A 15958-nucleotide genomic window follows, 5' to 3' on the forward strand; every position below is an offset into this window, starting at 1 on the left:
TTTCCACAATATCAAGTTACTTTTTAATAACAGCACTCCAAAAGGGGAAACTTAACAATTTGGCAACAGATAACTGGTAAGATAACACTAGACACTCTATTATAATGAAAATGTATACAACAATCTAGTTTTCTAGTGTGTACCTGATTCATCTGTCTACACAATACAAAGAGAGGTATAAGATTCAGTAGTACAGGTTGGGGAAAATCAAAGCTGTCTTCTTTTCTACCCATCTACAAACAAGCTACACAACAGCTTGTTTGTACACAAGAGCTCATGTTCTGATTGCAGAACAGTCATTATTACCCACAATAAATGGAACCTAAAGGAAACCAAAAGGATGAAAAATTCATCATTACAAGATGAGTTAAATTCATCAACCCCTGAGAGAGAAGGGGTATTTTTAAAAATTAACAAAACAAGAAAAGGCCTAAAGTAAGAGTGTCAAAACTGCCACATGTGAGATTCATAATCTACAAGAGACTTCTGATCACTAGTCCTGGAGAGATTACAAATATTTTGGAGACAACAAAGTGATGCAAAGGTAAAAATATTTAGAGACTGTTACTACAATGATATTGTTCTGGAAATGTTCCCTGTACCCTGCCAGGATTTGTCCATAGAAAAAAAATAACTACATATACCACAGATTTTATACATGTCTATGCTTCCAAGCAAAAAGGTTTCTATTTTTCCAGTGCATAAGTACTGTACAAAAATTACACACAATATACTTCTATAGTCAGCTGCATCCTCATCCTTTGGTTCGTAAGAATAATGTGCTATCACAACTGACAGTATTTAAAACTGGCTGTCCTGGTTTTGGCTGGGATAGAGTTAACTTTCTTTCCAGTAGATGGCACAGTGCTATGTTTTGGATTCAGGATGAGAACAATGCTGGTAACACACAGATGTTTTAGTTGGTGCAGAGCAATGCTTGCACAGAGCCAAGGGTCACTTTTCAGCTCCTTGTGCTGCCCTGCCAGCGAGGAGGCTGGGGGTGCAGCAGAGCTGGGAGGGGACACAGCCAGGACAGCTGGCCCAAACTGGCCGGAGGGATGTCCCATACCACCCCATACTCCGTGGCATCATGCAGAACAATAAACCAGGGCGGTTGGCTGGGGTAGGGCTGCTGCTTGGGGTCCACCTGGGCATCGGTAGTGCACTGTACGTCACTTGTTGTGTATATTCTTTTATCATTATTATTAACACTTTTTTTTTTTCCCTTCCTTTTCTGTCCTATTAAACAGCCTTTATCTCACCCCATGAGTTTCACCTTTTTTTTCAATTCTCTCTGCCATCCCACTGTGTGTGAGTTGTCAGCTGCTTGCTGGGTTAAACCACAACGCTGGCTCAACTTGCTCTTGACTTGATTTAGGAGACAGCAACAAAACCAAAACCTTGACCCCAGTGCTGCAAGCATCATTGAATAGAGGAACAGCTACCACCACCTATGCTTATGAGTAGCTGGAGGAGATGGAGGCTTTCAAACTTCAGTCGGATTGAAGAAAGTAAATGTCAGTATCATAGTTCAGACAGTGACGACTTTGATTTTATCTGGGAGCTCAACACAGGCTCTTTTCTATCAAAGAGGAACAAGGTTATATTGCTAAAGTATCCATTAACGTGGAAGCATTTGAGAGTGACTTAGAAGTGAAAGTGAGCTTTTAAAGCAGGAGATGCAAAGAACAAACACGTAACTGAGCAGGGCTGCCATCCCTAAAGGCTTTCAAGACCACTAAAATCTGAAAGCCCCCCCCTCCCTTTAATATCTTTGATACACCACATGGGAAAGAGTTGTAATTCAGTTACTGGAAATGCTGTGTGAACACAAAAAAGGATAATCTAGGAGAAACAAGAATCTGGGGTGGGAGGGGCTGTGTTTTCATCCTTATCAGAACAGCTGAGAAATAAAGACAAGTTGTTGTGAAAAACAGAAGCTCATGAAGTACACCATATCCACCATGCCCAGTTTTCACAAGAGATAGGGTGAGAGTGAAAAAGAGGACGAGAATGAGCAAGTATAAAATCGCAAGTGAACATGCAAAGAGATAGCATATGAGCAAGCAAGAAAGCAAGCAAGGAAGATCTTTCAGCTTAATCAGATGAGATAAAACAGCCTCTATGTGCTCCATTTCCAAGCTTGGCAAATCTTTCTCCTGCTGAATCATACAATCTTCAATCTGGAAAACATACATCACCATGCTGGACTCTCATGCCAAAAGGATTCATGCAAGTGACTTGTGGTCTTTAAAGGGTAACATTAAGGGCTAAATGGTGATCCTGTCTAGACCATGAAATCTAGCAGGAGTTAGTCTAAAGGACCCATTTTTACTCACCTTCTGAATAACCTGGTGGTTACTGCTAAGGACAGCATACCCTCAAAGCATGGCTTGTAGATTGTGCCCTGATACACATATCCCTTAGCACAACCAATTTTTTGCAGTTTGCACATTTCATCTTTTGGGACTGAACAAAACCAGGTGAAACAGGCAAATAGAAATGACTGTTCACGGTCAATGTTTCTAACAGATAATTAATTAAATACTGTATTCGTATTACACCTCACAGGCAATTTGCAAAGCATGATAAAGCCATCTAGCCAAAAAAAAAAAAAAAAGTGATTGCTATATGTAGTAACTGTGGCCATCAAATGAAATTTACAGTACTGTACCACACTGCACTTCGATTCATCATTTGTAAAGCAATTTGCAGATCTTGGCAAAATAAAGTTTCATTATTTTTCTTGTTTCAGAGCAAGATACTTTAGAGTTTTTGGTTTGTTTTTTGTTTTTTAACTCTCCTCCTGGGTTGACAGATCTTTTAACATGAAGAGAAATACATTACTGATCTGAAAACAAATCAGTTACTAGAGATTAATGTGCAACAACAGAAATTAGTAATGTCTTGTAAATGAAGTTAACATTTTGAAGGCCATTGCAACGGTTAGTGCATCGAGGACAATTTTCCTGAAGTATTTTAATGTTTTCAAATTGAATGTGATTTTATTTTTTTCCAACTAACAGAAGTCAAAGACATTTTTTTTTGTTTAACACTTTTAGTTAGAGTCGAAGTGTTTGCCTCCTATTATCCTGATGTACACATCACTTCAGAAGACACTATACTATCCTTCACACCTCCAGAAGGCTTTCTGTACTATTTCATCAACCACAGTGCTAAGAATTGCTGTTTACAAACATAAACATAAGGAAAAAGAAAGTCAAATGGATATGGCTATTCCTGCAATTTTTGTTGTAACTTAAAAGAAACAAAAAATTTTAAGGAAAATTATCCCTGATCTACCATACTACATGATCTAGAAGTGCTACAAGACTAATTAGTCTTATTCTATATTATTTTATGAAAACACAGTTTAAGAAGATAGTCAATTTGAACATGAGATCCTTTGATCTAGATAGGAAAAGAGAAAGATAAACCCTTTCTAATATAACGTGAAGGATAAATGTAATATCTTAATTAGTTAATATTTAGCAGAGGTGTTGAAAGTATTTGTATTTTAATTGAATTGGTTTTACTTTTTAAGAGTTAAATCAATAACAACAAATACAAATGTGCCATATGCAGGGTCAAAGGATTCACAAACTCTGAAGGACCAAGCCAAAAAACCCTTGAGCCAGCACTGATAATGATGCTCTCTCAAAACCACAAAAAGAACTCCCCACATTACTTAAACAGAAACAGGACACAAACAGGTACACTTTTGAGCTAGTGCTTTATTTTATTTATTTTATTAAGCTTATTTATTATGCTTTTTATTAATTATTATGCTTTTTATTATTTTATTATTTTATTTTATTAAGCTTATTTATTATGCTTTATTTTATCTATTTTATTAAGTTTAATTTTTTCAAAGAATTTCAGCCAAAATGGAAAAAAAAAAGTCCCAAGAATTGCTGTGCCAGAGACTTCAAATATTTGCTCCAAATACCAAACAAAATCCATGAGTGTTTTGCATTGATACAGAACTTAAAGCCCTAAATCTGATTCAGCTTCAAATTAAAATGTCATTATTGTTAAATGTATGAAAACAGCCACTCATTTAATAAACACCTCAGCAAATCACAACGCATCAAAGCGGAGGCAGTAGTCAGAGACACCATTCTAGTACACAGTTCATGCTTTCTAGACATAGATTCCAAAAAGAAAATCTACTTTAGAAAAGAAGAACCAAAGCATTTAATTTAGAATCATTTTAGTGTCTAAGCTTATTTTTGTCAAGCACACACATTTCACTGGAAATCCCTCTTTCATTGCATCCCGTGCTCTGCTTTAGAAAAAGCAATAGATTAACTGCCTTTCCAGGAGACCTGCTCTACAGACCACAAAGCAGTTTACCACAAAAACCATAAAACACTGACAGGTTTGAGAAATGAAAATTCTGTATCTTTCTCAATTTCATTTCATTATCAGGCAAAGGAAGGTCACAAATTGATCTAATCCCTTCAACGCTGAATTTAGAAGGGTATTAAATACCTTTTAAAAACAGACAGTTGCCTTAGGTAATCCTCTTTCATTGTTTGTCATAGACACATAGGTGCCTGCCATTTATAGGGACATTTCTATTCCATCACTTGAGTCAGATAACACACTCTTTCAAACACAGGAAACAAAACAGCACAATTCCAAGTAAATGCTGTCAAAGCAGGTCAATGTTCTCTAGTTTTCTCTAATTCTTCAACAAAATTTTACTCCAAGCAAGAGTGAATGGGCTGTAGTAGTTGTTTACCGCATAGATATTTCAAACTGAATTTCCTATTTTGTCTATATTCACAAATCTTTCTCCAACAACATACCTCTCCAACAGCTGCATTAGCAGAGTTCATATCTGAATCAACAATGATAATGCAATGTATGCAGAAAGGCAAGTTTAAAAAGAAATAGTGTTCCTTTTCCATTCCTCCATCACAGCATGCAGGAGATGAAATTCTTAGCGTTGAGAAGAACAGATCTGTTCAAGTCAAACTGTAGCTAACTTCTCGAGAAGTTACAAATTTATTAAAAAAAGGCAACAAAAATCCATTTTAAAAATCGAACTGGAATGTTCTGCTCAACACACATCTATAGGTTTGGGTTTTGCTTATTTGTTCGTTTCACACTGTTTTCAAGCCCTTATTGAATTTAAGTTATTAAACACAAGTCCAAATAAAAACACTTAATCTTGTTTTACATTTAGAAAATATCTAACCAAAACCACTGTAGCACTTCCAAAATCCTTTTCCTTTTAGAGGAAAAAAGGAAATTACACTTAATTTCTTAATTTAAGAAAAGAGTTAAAAAAAATCTGTGTGAAACAAAGTCAATTTTGATGAATAGCTTCTCTAAGAGAAATTCATCAAAGCTGACCCAAACTCAGTACTTTCAGCCTCCCAAAATTCAATCTCTGTTTAATTCATTATTACTCCTCTCTCTTTTTACTTATAATCCTGCTGAAGTCAAAAACCTCAACATTCACACTAGATGCATGAGAAGGAAAGCACATTTCCTCCTGTCGTACAGAAAGACTGAAGCATTTAGACCTGTAACAGCTTCCCCAGAGGTGAGGACAGACTTGAATCATGAAAAGGTTTGCAGCTGAAGAGTGGGAAAAGTACTTATTTCATTGCACACATGAGGACATCCATTAGTACCTCCACATCCAGGACAATTCTCTTCATATGACGCAAAATTAGTTTAGGTAATTATTACTTAGCATTCCAACTTAGTCAAGTATCTTACTGAGTCAGAGAAAAAAAATAATCTTAACAGACAGAAATTAAGATCAGAGGACAAACAAGAACATTAAAAGGAAGAAAAAGGTTGTTTGCGAAGGAGAGAACCTCCCACCTTCAGCCCAACGTACACTTACTTGGTATGCTCTTATCAAAGACTGCACAGCAAGATGATCTTCAACAAGTTTTTCAGCTTTACTTGGTGTCTGGGCCAGGCCATGGCTCTGAAGAAATGACGCCTTTCTTTCCAACTGATCTGGTAGATGGGGATCATATGCTTGGCCAGCATTAGTATTACGGAAGAACAAATCCCAGGACTGGACATGTGTACAGAGGAGGAAGGAAGGAAGAAAATTTATTACTTCAAACAAAAGTTTCCATCAAATGCATCAGCTTCAAGCTGGAAATCATACCTCACAGTATTAAGTACGACTAATAGCCAGCAACAGGAGAGAATAAATACAACGCAAGATGAAAGGTCTGTCTTGTCCTGACTGTCTCTATAACATCGTAAGCAATGACATAGAACAGAAGAGAATATCCTGAGTTGGAAGGGACCCACAAGGATCATGGAGTCCAGCTCCTACATATGATATGCTGCTCCACACCTCTGTAGCAACTCCGTATTTTCATTTACACAGAAACTTTTTTGTCTGATCTCTTACACTGAGCTTGTTCAGTGGAAAACTCTCCAGCACATTTTACTCTCCAGCAAAGCATCTTGGTACATTATTCATTCACACAGCTCTTTTTAACTGATATGTTTATTCAAGCAACCAGTAATGGCTATAATAAGTATGCTGGCTGGTAAAGAGCTATCAAGCCTATAAAACTGAAAACCCTAATAAACGAAATTAATCCGTTCCTGTAATGATACTTAATAGAATTCATGATACTTCAAGATACTCAATGAATATGCTAACTTCAAACCTGTCTGTAAGGGCCTTTCTTGAAAAAACTGTTGAAAAGCAATTACAGCTGTGCTGAGGGAGGCTTGTGGTCTCCAGTCCTCTCCTGACTAGCTCAGGATACCTTACTACTGAAGAAATTATGGCCCTGGTTTCAGTCGCAGGTCCTAACTTTTATTCTGTAATACACATTACAGAAACTGAATTACAACGAACGGAAAATCCTTGAATTTCCCTTCTATACTTTTACACAAGCCACTTAAAGTATTCATTGTTTTGATTCCTTTGTGTATTCTGTAATGTAATACTAATTACACAACAGAAAAATATTTATAAAATTGTATTTTCATTAATAAAGTCTTCATACAGAAATTTCTACAAGCTTCAAGGCATTCGGGAACACCACGAGGGGGCCAGCCTACAAGGGCAAAGCCTTGTAGAAGTTGTAGAAGCTGGGGGGACATTGAACCTGCATGCAAGAATTTCATCATGAATATGAGTCCAATGCCAGAGAAAAACTCTTTGAAGACACCTCTTCTGGTTTGAAATTAATATTAAGCTGCACTGCTACAAATACGCTAAACATACTTAATTAATCACACTCCCCTTATTCAGACCCGATCTAAACACAGCCTAATTTTTATATGCCTTGGCAAATCAAGGCAGACGGATCGTGCTTGGTGGTCAGTTTGAGATATGCAGATGAAGAGTTCATTCTTCCCCCCTTATCACTTATGCTTATTTCATATTTTCTTCTTCACTTGACACATCACCAGCCACAGTTAGATTAGAAGTCTGAATTTAAAGAACATCCCATAAATGGTCTACAAGACAGTTAGTGTAAATGTATCGCCCCCGGTATTCCCTCTTACTCTCTGTTAAGAACCGTTTTTTCACTCTATGCTTACACAGCACCTCATCTGGGAGTTTGCAGCCCGCAGACTGTGGTAAGCAGACGCAATACCTTTGCGTTACAAATAAGGCTACTTAGACTGCAGGAATTACTTTGGCAATACAAAGTTATTAACTTTCATTAAATTAATAGCTTCCAAACACACATTTGGAACTGTGACAAATCTGACATTTGGTATTCATGGAAAGTTTTAATAAGGAATACGTTTTGGTTATCTTAAGGTTCCTTCCTCAACTTTTCGAACCATCGTATACATGCATGCAAGGATGATCATAATATTTTTTTGCTGCGTCAAAAATTTTTCATTTAAAAAAACATTTTCATGTAAAAGTTATCACAACACAGTCCCACAAAAAAAAAAAAAAAGAATATTAAACAAGTGGTCTACTAAGACAGTTGCTAACTAAACCCAAGGAGACTTGCCCAACAGGCTACCTGTTCAAGAACAAGCACAGGACCCTTTCTGCATGCAAACTCACAAATACAAAGAAATACCTTCAAAATGTTTACACCTGAAGATGCAGCCAGCTGGGACAGAAGGAACCCACGCTATTTCTTCTTATTGCATTTTTGAACGTATTGATTTGTTGAGCCAGCTTGACATTTAATCAGAGGGGAGGGAAAATACATCAATTGGCTGCAGAAAATTAGTTTTTTCTAGACACACATCCATCAAAGCCTTTAAAAATTTCTGTAGTGTCTTTCAAGATTGATACCAGATTATAGTCTTCAAGTCTTGTGTATCAATGTCAGTCTTTGGCAACAGCATTTACCAAGTAACTGAACAGCCAGAAGACAAACTTGGTGTCACAGCAAACCTAGAGCTTCTCAACTAGTCAAGTTCTTTAAAAAATGGTAGAGGGGACTTATAATAGAAAAACACATCTGTGGAAAAAAAAAATATGTAGTGGTACATGATACATTGCCCTGTTTGTGTTTTTTTTTTTTTCTTCTGTCAGCAAATCTCTGTTGTAGTTAGCTATGATTTTAATTTCCCAATTAATATAATATAATTCAAGTGATTAAGTGGCAATATTCTACTCCTATAATAAAAAGTGTTACATTTAGAATAACAAGCAACATATTAGTTATCTTGATGATTTTTTTTCTATTGACGTTGTAATACTTATCAACCGCACTGAAGACAGCAAAGCCTTAGAAGACATACAGTGAGCATCACTGCATCATTTAAAGAAAAAAAGTCAAACAAAAAAGCCCACCTTTTTTCCAAGTACATACAACAAGGAAGTGATTACACACTCATGGTAGAGTGGCTGCATACGGGATAATATGGTAGCCATTATGTACTCAATATCCAACCATGCAGTTTTGTAATTAATCTTGTGATAGTAATAACTGAGCCTTGTCAAGCTTCTCCCTTATGATCTATGGCCCTGACACCACAATTCAAGCAGAAATAATGATGCCTTTCTCAAAGCCCACATCATTTTATTCTGATTGTTGTTTTGGCTGCTTTAAGAATAGGAAAATTCAAAAGACAAGGAAGAGCAGGAAGTCATCAGGAACTGATTCACACAAGGAATAAAAGCTCCTATGGAAATAAATGTATATCCTAGACATATAACCACAGTATATAAATAAAGGAGAAATTCTTAGGAAAAGCACCAATAGTAGCACTGAATGTGGTTATATCCATGTGATAGTCATATTTCAAACAGTAGTTTTAAGTAAGCATACATGGGAAGACATGCCTAATCAATTCTTCTGAGAGGAAAATAATTTGAGTAGCCTTGATTAATTGTAGTTTCTAAGCAAAAATGAATAGAGTGTCATTTTAAAAGCCCAGAAAAAAAAAAAGATTTTTCATCTCATTAACAACAAGGAGGTACATCCCCACTGATAAGGAGATATCCACGAGGAAGAAACACGAGGAAAAAGAGGAAAGAGAAAGTAAGGTCTAAAAGCCCAGAACAAACTGGGTCTCTAAGCAATGCAGGACAATGAAATATGAGTGGCCTGCAGAGAGATCCAAATTATTAATGATAACCATAACCAACACCACACAAGGTGCTGGTGTCTCTGACATTGTTTTCTAACACCTCCAACACTTTCTGTAGCAGAATGACAAAATGACACCCTCACCTAGCATCATACAACTATGGCACACATTTTCCTTATTTTTAAGGAAAGAGAGTGACTGCAGTTCTCAATATTTTACCTTTTTTTCTTTTTTCTTTTTAAAGGCCAAATTAAACAATTTCTGTCAACAAAAATTAGGGGGATGGAGAGCTTAGTTTTTAGCTGATGAAATACAGTAGTTTTGAAGAAACTGAAAATGAACTTTACTGATGAAACAAAGAAAAACAAAGATGATCACAACACTGTTCTCCTCCACCACCCAACTGAAAAAAAAAATTATTTAAGGAAGAATAGCTGTAAAGGCATTGATGGTATTCATCAATCATATCCTTTTACACCTCAAAAACCTGTCAAACAGTGAGTTTACTTCAATTCATTACTGCTGTAATTATATTACGTACACTAAACCTGGAAAAGAATTCACACATACTTAAAACGCATCTTGAATCAGTGGGGATCCACTCCCTAGGCCACAACCTATTCCACCAGCATGTTTACATTCCTCTGTCCGTTCACTCCCAACGATTTATCAGTTGCTGTTCAACCTACAAACTGCATTACCTCATCCCGAAGGTGGCAAGACCGCCAGAGAGCCTTTTGGTGGGATTTTAGCACTTCCACCCATCCCTGAGCATGAGAAAAGTAAGGAGCAGGTCCCGGGAGCCCAGCAGCTCAACACAGGGTGCCTGGGGAGGGCCGGGCCCTTCAGCACCCTGGGCAGCTCCGGCAGGGCTCGGCTCAGCCTCACAATGCCAGGGGACTTGGCCGCTGCAGAAGGTGCTCCACTGCAAGGGGTCTGAACAAGCATGGTCCTTCCTCCTAAGGGAAAGGGAGCTGACATACATTGATGCAACCTAAAATGGAGATGTCACCCTGCACAGACGTTGTGCATGAGTTTATCCACTGCACTCACAAGTCAAGGGCTACGATCAATCTGGACCACCAAGAGCTGGTGAGGATGTCTCAAATTAAATCTATGCATTCACACAACGTACTACCTTACTCTGCACTGGCTGGGAATTTCACTGGCAGCTACATGAAGAAGAACCAAAGATGGGATGAGAGAAGGAGCCACCCCTGGAGAAGGTCTCTAAGTTCCAAGTTAAGGAACAATGCAAAAAAATTGGTATGTGAACAACCACATTCAGTCTTCAGAGTCGCTGCTGGATTTGTCACCTCCCAACAGAGCTAAGATCATACACAGCATCCAGAAGAAAGTTCCAAAACTGCTACTGTTGGCCCCCTTTTTTCTCCTGAACATGAGTCACTTCCTCACTCTCTAGACAGATTATCAGACTTAGAGCAACAAATTCTAAGTGACATTTTGATATATGTGCCTCAAGAATAAGGCAACACACAACCAGTTTGGCAAAATATTTTGGGCACAATTCACAATGCTTCTGTAGAAAATGGCTCATCTGTTTCAGAATTTATCAGACTTCTCATCAACCACCTAAGTTAATATACATGTATCACCATAAGAGAGCCTCGCTTGTCAGCAGAAAGCTTGTTAAAAAATAAAAAACAAGTCCATATATTTTGCCCTTAAGATAGGAATTTAGCAATAACATTGTCAAAAAAAACGCAAACCACTGAAGTAGCCTGGAGAGAGAGAGAAGAATTCATTTCTCAAGATACATGAGAAGGTTTTTCTGACAATTTCAGATTCAGTTTTAAGGTTACAACTTGCACAGTTACCTAAGAAATTGATTGTACAGTTCACTTAAGACAGTTTAGAAGTACCAACACGCCATTTTTTTTTTTATAACATACTCGCTGATATAACCCCATTATGAAAACCAAAAAAAATTAAAAGTATTTTATTTCTTGGATCTTCTTCAAGATGTCATTAATTACTTATCTGTCTGCTTTAACAGCCTTTCCATGGAAGAATGCTGAAAGTTTCTGAGTCTAGTGTGGACTTCTCATTCTTTCACCTGAGGTCACCATACCCGTGCCTCCTCTGTACTTTTTTTTTTTGCTGTAATATCACATCTTAGAACAATCAATATGTAGGAAATTAGTTTCACAGCTTTCATTTTGCACAAGACTTCCTTCTGGACTTTTTATAACACAAGTTAAAAACAGAAAAATCAATTCCACTCTTAACCTAATAGTATCATTTACAGTTAAGTTTTAGACTTACCTTATGTACACTTTTCGGGTTTTCAAGCCATGCATAATACATTTCCTCCACATAATTCGAATTACTCCCACTCAGGAACGGTTCTGAGGTTCCTGATGAAACATACCGTTGGTCATGTAAAAACACCCTTCTGGCTATATCTTGCTTTTGCAGAAGTTTAATGCCATGCCACTTCACCGTAGCCGCAAACAACTTCAGATGACTCATGTTTGTTTATTTGACAGAAGATCCAAGCCTATTAATAAGACCAAAAAAAAAAAAATTTAATCAGAAAAACAGCAAATGAATTTCAGACGCATTCAGTCTCAAAGAGAAAGCTGAAGTTTATGGCTAGAGCGCTCTTCAGCGAAGCTCCGGCCTAGGCAGGAAGTTATTTATCTTCAGGAGAGAGGCCGTTCGTTCCATGGCTGATTGCTAAGCTACACAAAAAGCAGTGGACCTGCAGCTGCTGGCCATCCCCACGTCAAGCAGTTCACCTCGCAGGTTCTGTAAGCGATCACATCAGCCTGGTTTCTAAGGCAATCACGACACCGCTTGTACCGCATGCCCCCTGAGCCCAGGTTCCCTGCGAACGAACGGCCCTGCTAACCATTGACTTCTCCGGAGCTCCTGGCAACTGCAGCTTCTGTTGCTCAGCTGAAGAAAGATGTGACCTTTTAGGAAGCCAAACCAGGGTAGCTTCAATAAACAGTTCCAATCACAAATACAGTGGCTGAAAAAGGCCTGCTGCCTTAAAGTTAGGCTACATGCAATGATGCTGACAAAATAATTAAATACTACCAATAATGAGCGTTAGTTAAGTCTTCATATTGACATGAATTGGTGTTACCTTAAGAAAAGGCTCAGTTTCATTTTCTCTCCTAACTCGCAACATTTAACTCATCATTTTAATGACCTCTTACTAGCTTTTTAACAAAAAAGCAGATTCCTTATAACTTTGAACACAATGAAAAGAAAAAAAGGGTGTGAATCTTGGAAATGCAGAATACCATCAGCTTCAGCACTAGCAAAGGGAATCAAAGCTCCCCTTGAGAATAAAAAGAACATACGTAGCTTACTGACAGACCAAAAATAGTCTAATCCTAATGCTGAAGATGCTAAAATTGCAAAAGAATAACAGTAACGTGAAAAGAAATTATTCTTTTCACATTCTCCATGGTGCCCAGATACATGGAAATTATTCTCCCAAGGAAGTATCACCAAAATCATATAAAGGAGTATGCAACCCTCCTTTAAACAAACAAACAAAACCCACCTCAAAACCACGTGCTCTTCTCTCTCCGCTTGGTGTTTTCACCCAACCGGCAAGGGTTAGGCTACTAATATGCTGGATCCTCTACACACCAACATTATTTCCTGTCTACCTGTATTCACTTGTCATTTCCCATTTTACAGATTTAAAGCTTATTACAACATTGACTTCCTCCTGTCCCAACACGTTGCCTATGATTAGGGCTCCTAGTCAACCACGGGGAGATAAATATCAGCACTGGTTTGAAATCAAATTACGTCCTGCAACAGCTCAGAGCAACTGGGACAATAGATTTAAAAATGTATTGTCTACATACATAATTCTCTCTAAGACATAATCGCACTAAAACCACTATAGACACATCGCATGATTTCACACAACTTAGTAACATTTCAACCTGCTGTAACAGTAAGAAGTGAGATGTGACACAGCCTTTGTATCTGTGCCCATTCTCCTAGAAATTCTTACTGCACAGGTCTTATCCCATGTGAATCCCACCCTCTGCCACCAAACATCTGCACACATACCTCAGGGGGTGCAGATTTGTTCCTTATCATACTACAGTGACAAACTTCTCAAGCACATGTAATTTCATGTTCCTTCGTGCTAAAATGCTTGCCTGGTGGATGTGTAGATCTTTCTAGCACTCAGCGAAAAATGTATAGGAAAATAAGAATTTAGGAGATTTGAAAACGGATGCAAATTATGCATATGACATAATATATACCAGAAACAAAGAGTTTGTAAGTGGTACCAGTCACGTCCTCCAACTTCCATCTGAATTCCAAAATGGGGTCAGAACCACACTTCGAGGTATAACTGCCACTGGTATAAAGCTGCCAATCATGTAATTCCAGTCAGATTTCAACTACAGATTCATTTCACTGAACAAAACTGACTTTTTCCTACTTCCTCCTCTTGCACACGCTGCTGTTTAGCACAGCTGTCAGCTGTCAGCAGCTAATCGAACTGGAGACCACCAACATGATCACAGACCATTCCAGCCCACTCAGCCTTCAGACTGTCGGTCAAAAATCAGCACACAGGACAGCAGGCAGAAGGCAGAAATAAGTAGGATTGTTCACTCTGCTATGCTTCCTAAATCAAACCCTGAAACGAAAACAGTGATTGGCAAGGCATCAAGCTGAGGGAGAAACAACCTAAAGGAAGATATTAATTAAACCTCTACCAGAGATCTAATAAATAAGAAAGAAGCAATGAGCCAGAACAAATACTTGATATTTAACGCACCAAAGCACCTTTACCATGTTGGAAGTAAATGAAAGCCCTAAGCAGGTGAAAATCTCTACGGCTGTTCTGCAGCACTGGATGTGTGTCTCACGTTATGAGCTAGCTTTCACCCTGGCATCCTCAAGTCTAGATGTGACCCAATGTCATGGATAGTCGGGGTAATTGTTCTAGCTAGGTTTCTGAAGGGTATAGAAGCACATGAAAAAGAAAACAGTGAGACAAACCTGATAAAGTGTTTGTCCAGCTTTTTTCAAAATCACATTAAATATAAACATGTTGCAAAGGCTAATATCTTTTGGAAGCATCTCCAAAAGCTGAAACGGATCACTGAAACTAGAGGCACATGGAATAGTTTTATCAAATAAGGCTGCTTCAGGAATATATACCTCCACACGCTAAAAGCTTTTCATTTCAGCCATGGCACCACACTGTATAAAGATGCACAGTTCTCCATCCAAAAAGTTGAACTGAAGGAATTTTACAGGCCATGCACTCATAGAACCACAGAATCATTTAGGTTGGAAAAAACCTCCACAATCATCAAGTGCAACTGTTAACTTTGCGCTGCCAAGTCTACCACTAAACCGCATCTGTACTGGGTCTGGCAGCATCCCTAAGTACCACACCCACATGTCTTTTGAATACCTCCTAGGATGGTGACTCAACCACCTGGGCAGCCTTTCCCAGTGTTGCACGGACCTTTCTGTGAAGAAATTTTTCCTGTTACGCAACCTAAACCTCCCCTGGTGCAACTTGAGGCCATTGCCTCTTGTCCTATCACACACTGCTTGGGAGAAGAGACTGACCCCCACCCTGCAACAGTCTCATTTAAGGTAGTCATAGAGAGCAATAAGGTCTCCCCTGAGACTCCTCTTCTCCAGACTAAACAACCCCAGTTCCTTCAGCTGCTCCTCAAAAGACTTGTGCTCTAGACCCTCCACCAGCTTTGTTGCCCTTCTCTGGGCATGCTCCAGCACCTTGATGTCCTTCCTGTAGTGAGGGGCCCAAAACTGAACACAGTACTCGAGGTGCAGCTCACCAGAGCCGAGTACAGGGGGACAATGACTTCCCCAGCCCTGCTGGCCACACCATTTCTAACACAAGCCAGGATGCTGTTGGCCTTCTTGGTCACCTGAGCACACTGCTGGCTCATACTCAGTCAGCAGTTAACCAGTACCCTCAGGTCCTTCTCTGCCAGGCAGCTTCCAGCCACTCATCTCCCAGCCTGTAGCGCTGCAGGGGGTTGTTGCACCCCAGGTGCAGGACCCAGCATTTGGCCTTGTTGAACCTCACACAGCTGGCCTTGGCCCATCGGTCCAGCCTACCCAGACCCCTCTGTGGAGCTCTCCTACCCTTGAGCACATCGACGTTCCCGCCCAGCTTGGTGTCATCTGCGTACTTCCTGAGGGTGCACTTGATCCCCTCACCCAGATCACTGACAAAGACACTGAGGAGAACAGCCCTGACACCGCTAGTGACAGCTGCCGAGTGGATTTACCTCCGTCCACCACAGCCCTTTGGGCCCGACCACGCAGCCAGTTTTTCACCAGCGACGCGGGCGCCCGTCCGAGCGGCGAGCAGCCGGCTTCTCCAGGAGATCGCTGTGGGAAACGGGGCCAAAAGCCTCACCGAGGTCTGCGCAGCCCGCACCCACGGCCC

At 39.3% G+C, this 15958-nt stretch overlaps 1 protein-coding gene across 4 annotated transcripts in view; it reads right to left on the reverse strand.

The window, feature by feature from the left end:
- Window positions 1-15958, reverse strand: part of OGDHL (oxoglutarate dehydrogenase L) — a 56548-nt gene that overhangs the window by 40056 nt on the left and 534 nt on the right. For 2 of the 4 annotated variants that reach the window (XM_040564022.1, XM_040564023.1), the window contains exons 2-3: window positions 11797-12031; window positions 5867-6046 (exon numbers count right to left, since the gene is read on the reverse strand). In XM_040564022.1, coding sequence (XP_040419956.1) covers window positions 5867-6046; window positions 11797-12003 — 387 coding nt within the window. In that variant the 5' untranslated portion in view covers window positions 12004-12031. Of the gene's footprint in view, window positions 1-5866; window positions 6047-11796; window positions 12032-15797; window position 15958 lie in introns of those variants that run through there. The other 2 variants (XM_040564024.1, XM_040564025.1) reach the window with 2 other exon arrangements.

Source organism: Cygnus olor, chromosome 7 (assembly GCF_009769625.2).
Source record: "Cygnus olor isolate bCygOlo1 chromosome 7, bCygOlo1.pri.v2, whole genome shotgun sequence".
Lineage (NCBI taxonomy): Eukaryota > Metazoa > Chordata > Aves > Anseriformes > Anatidae > Cygnus > Cygnus olor.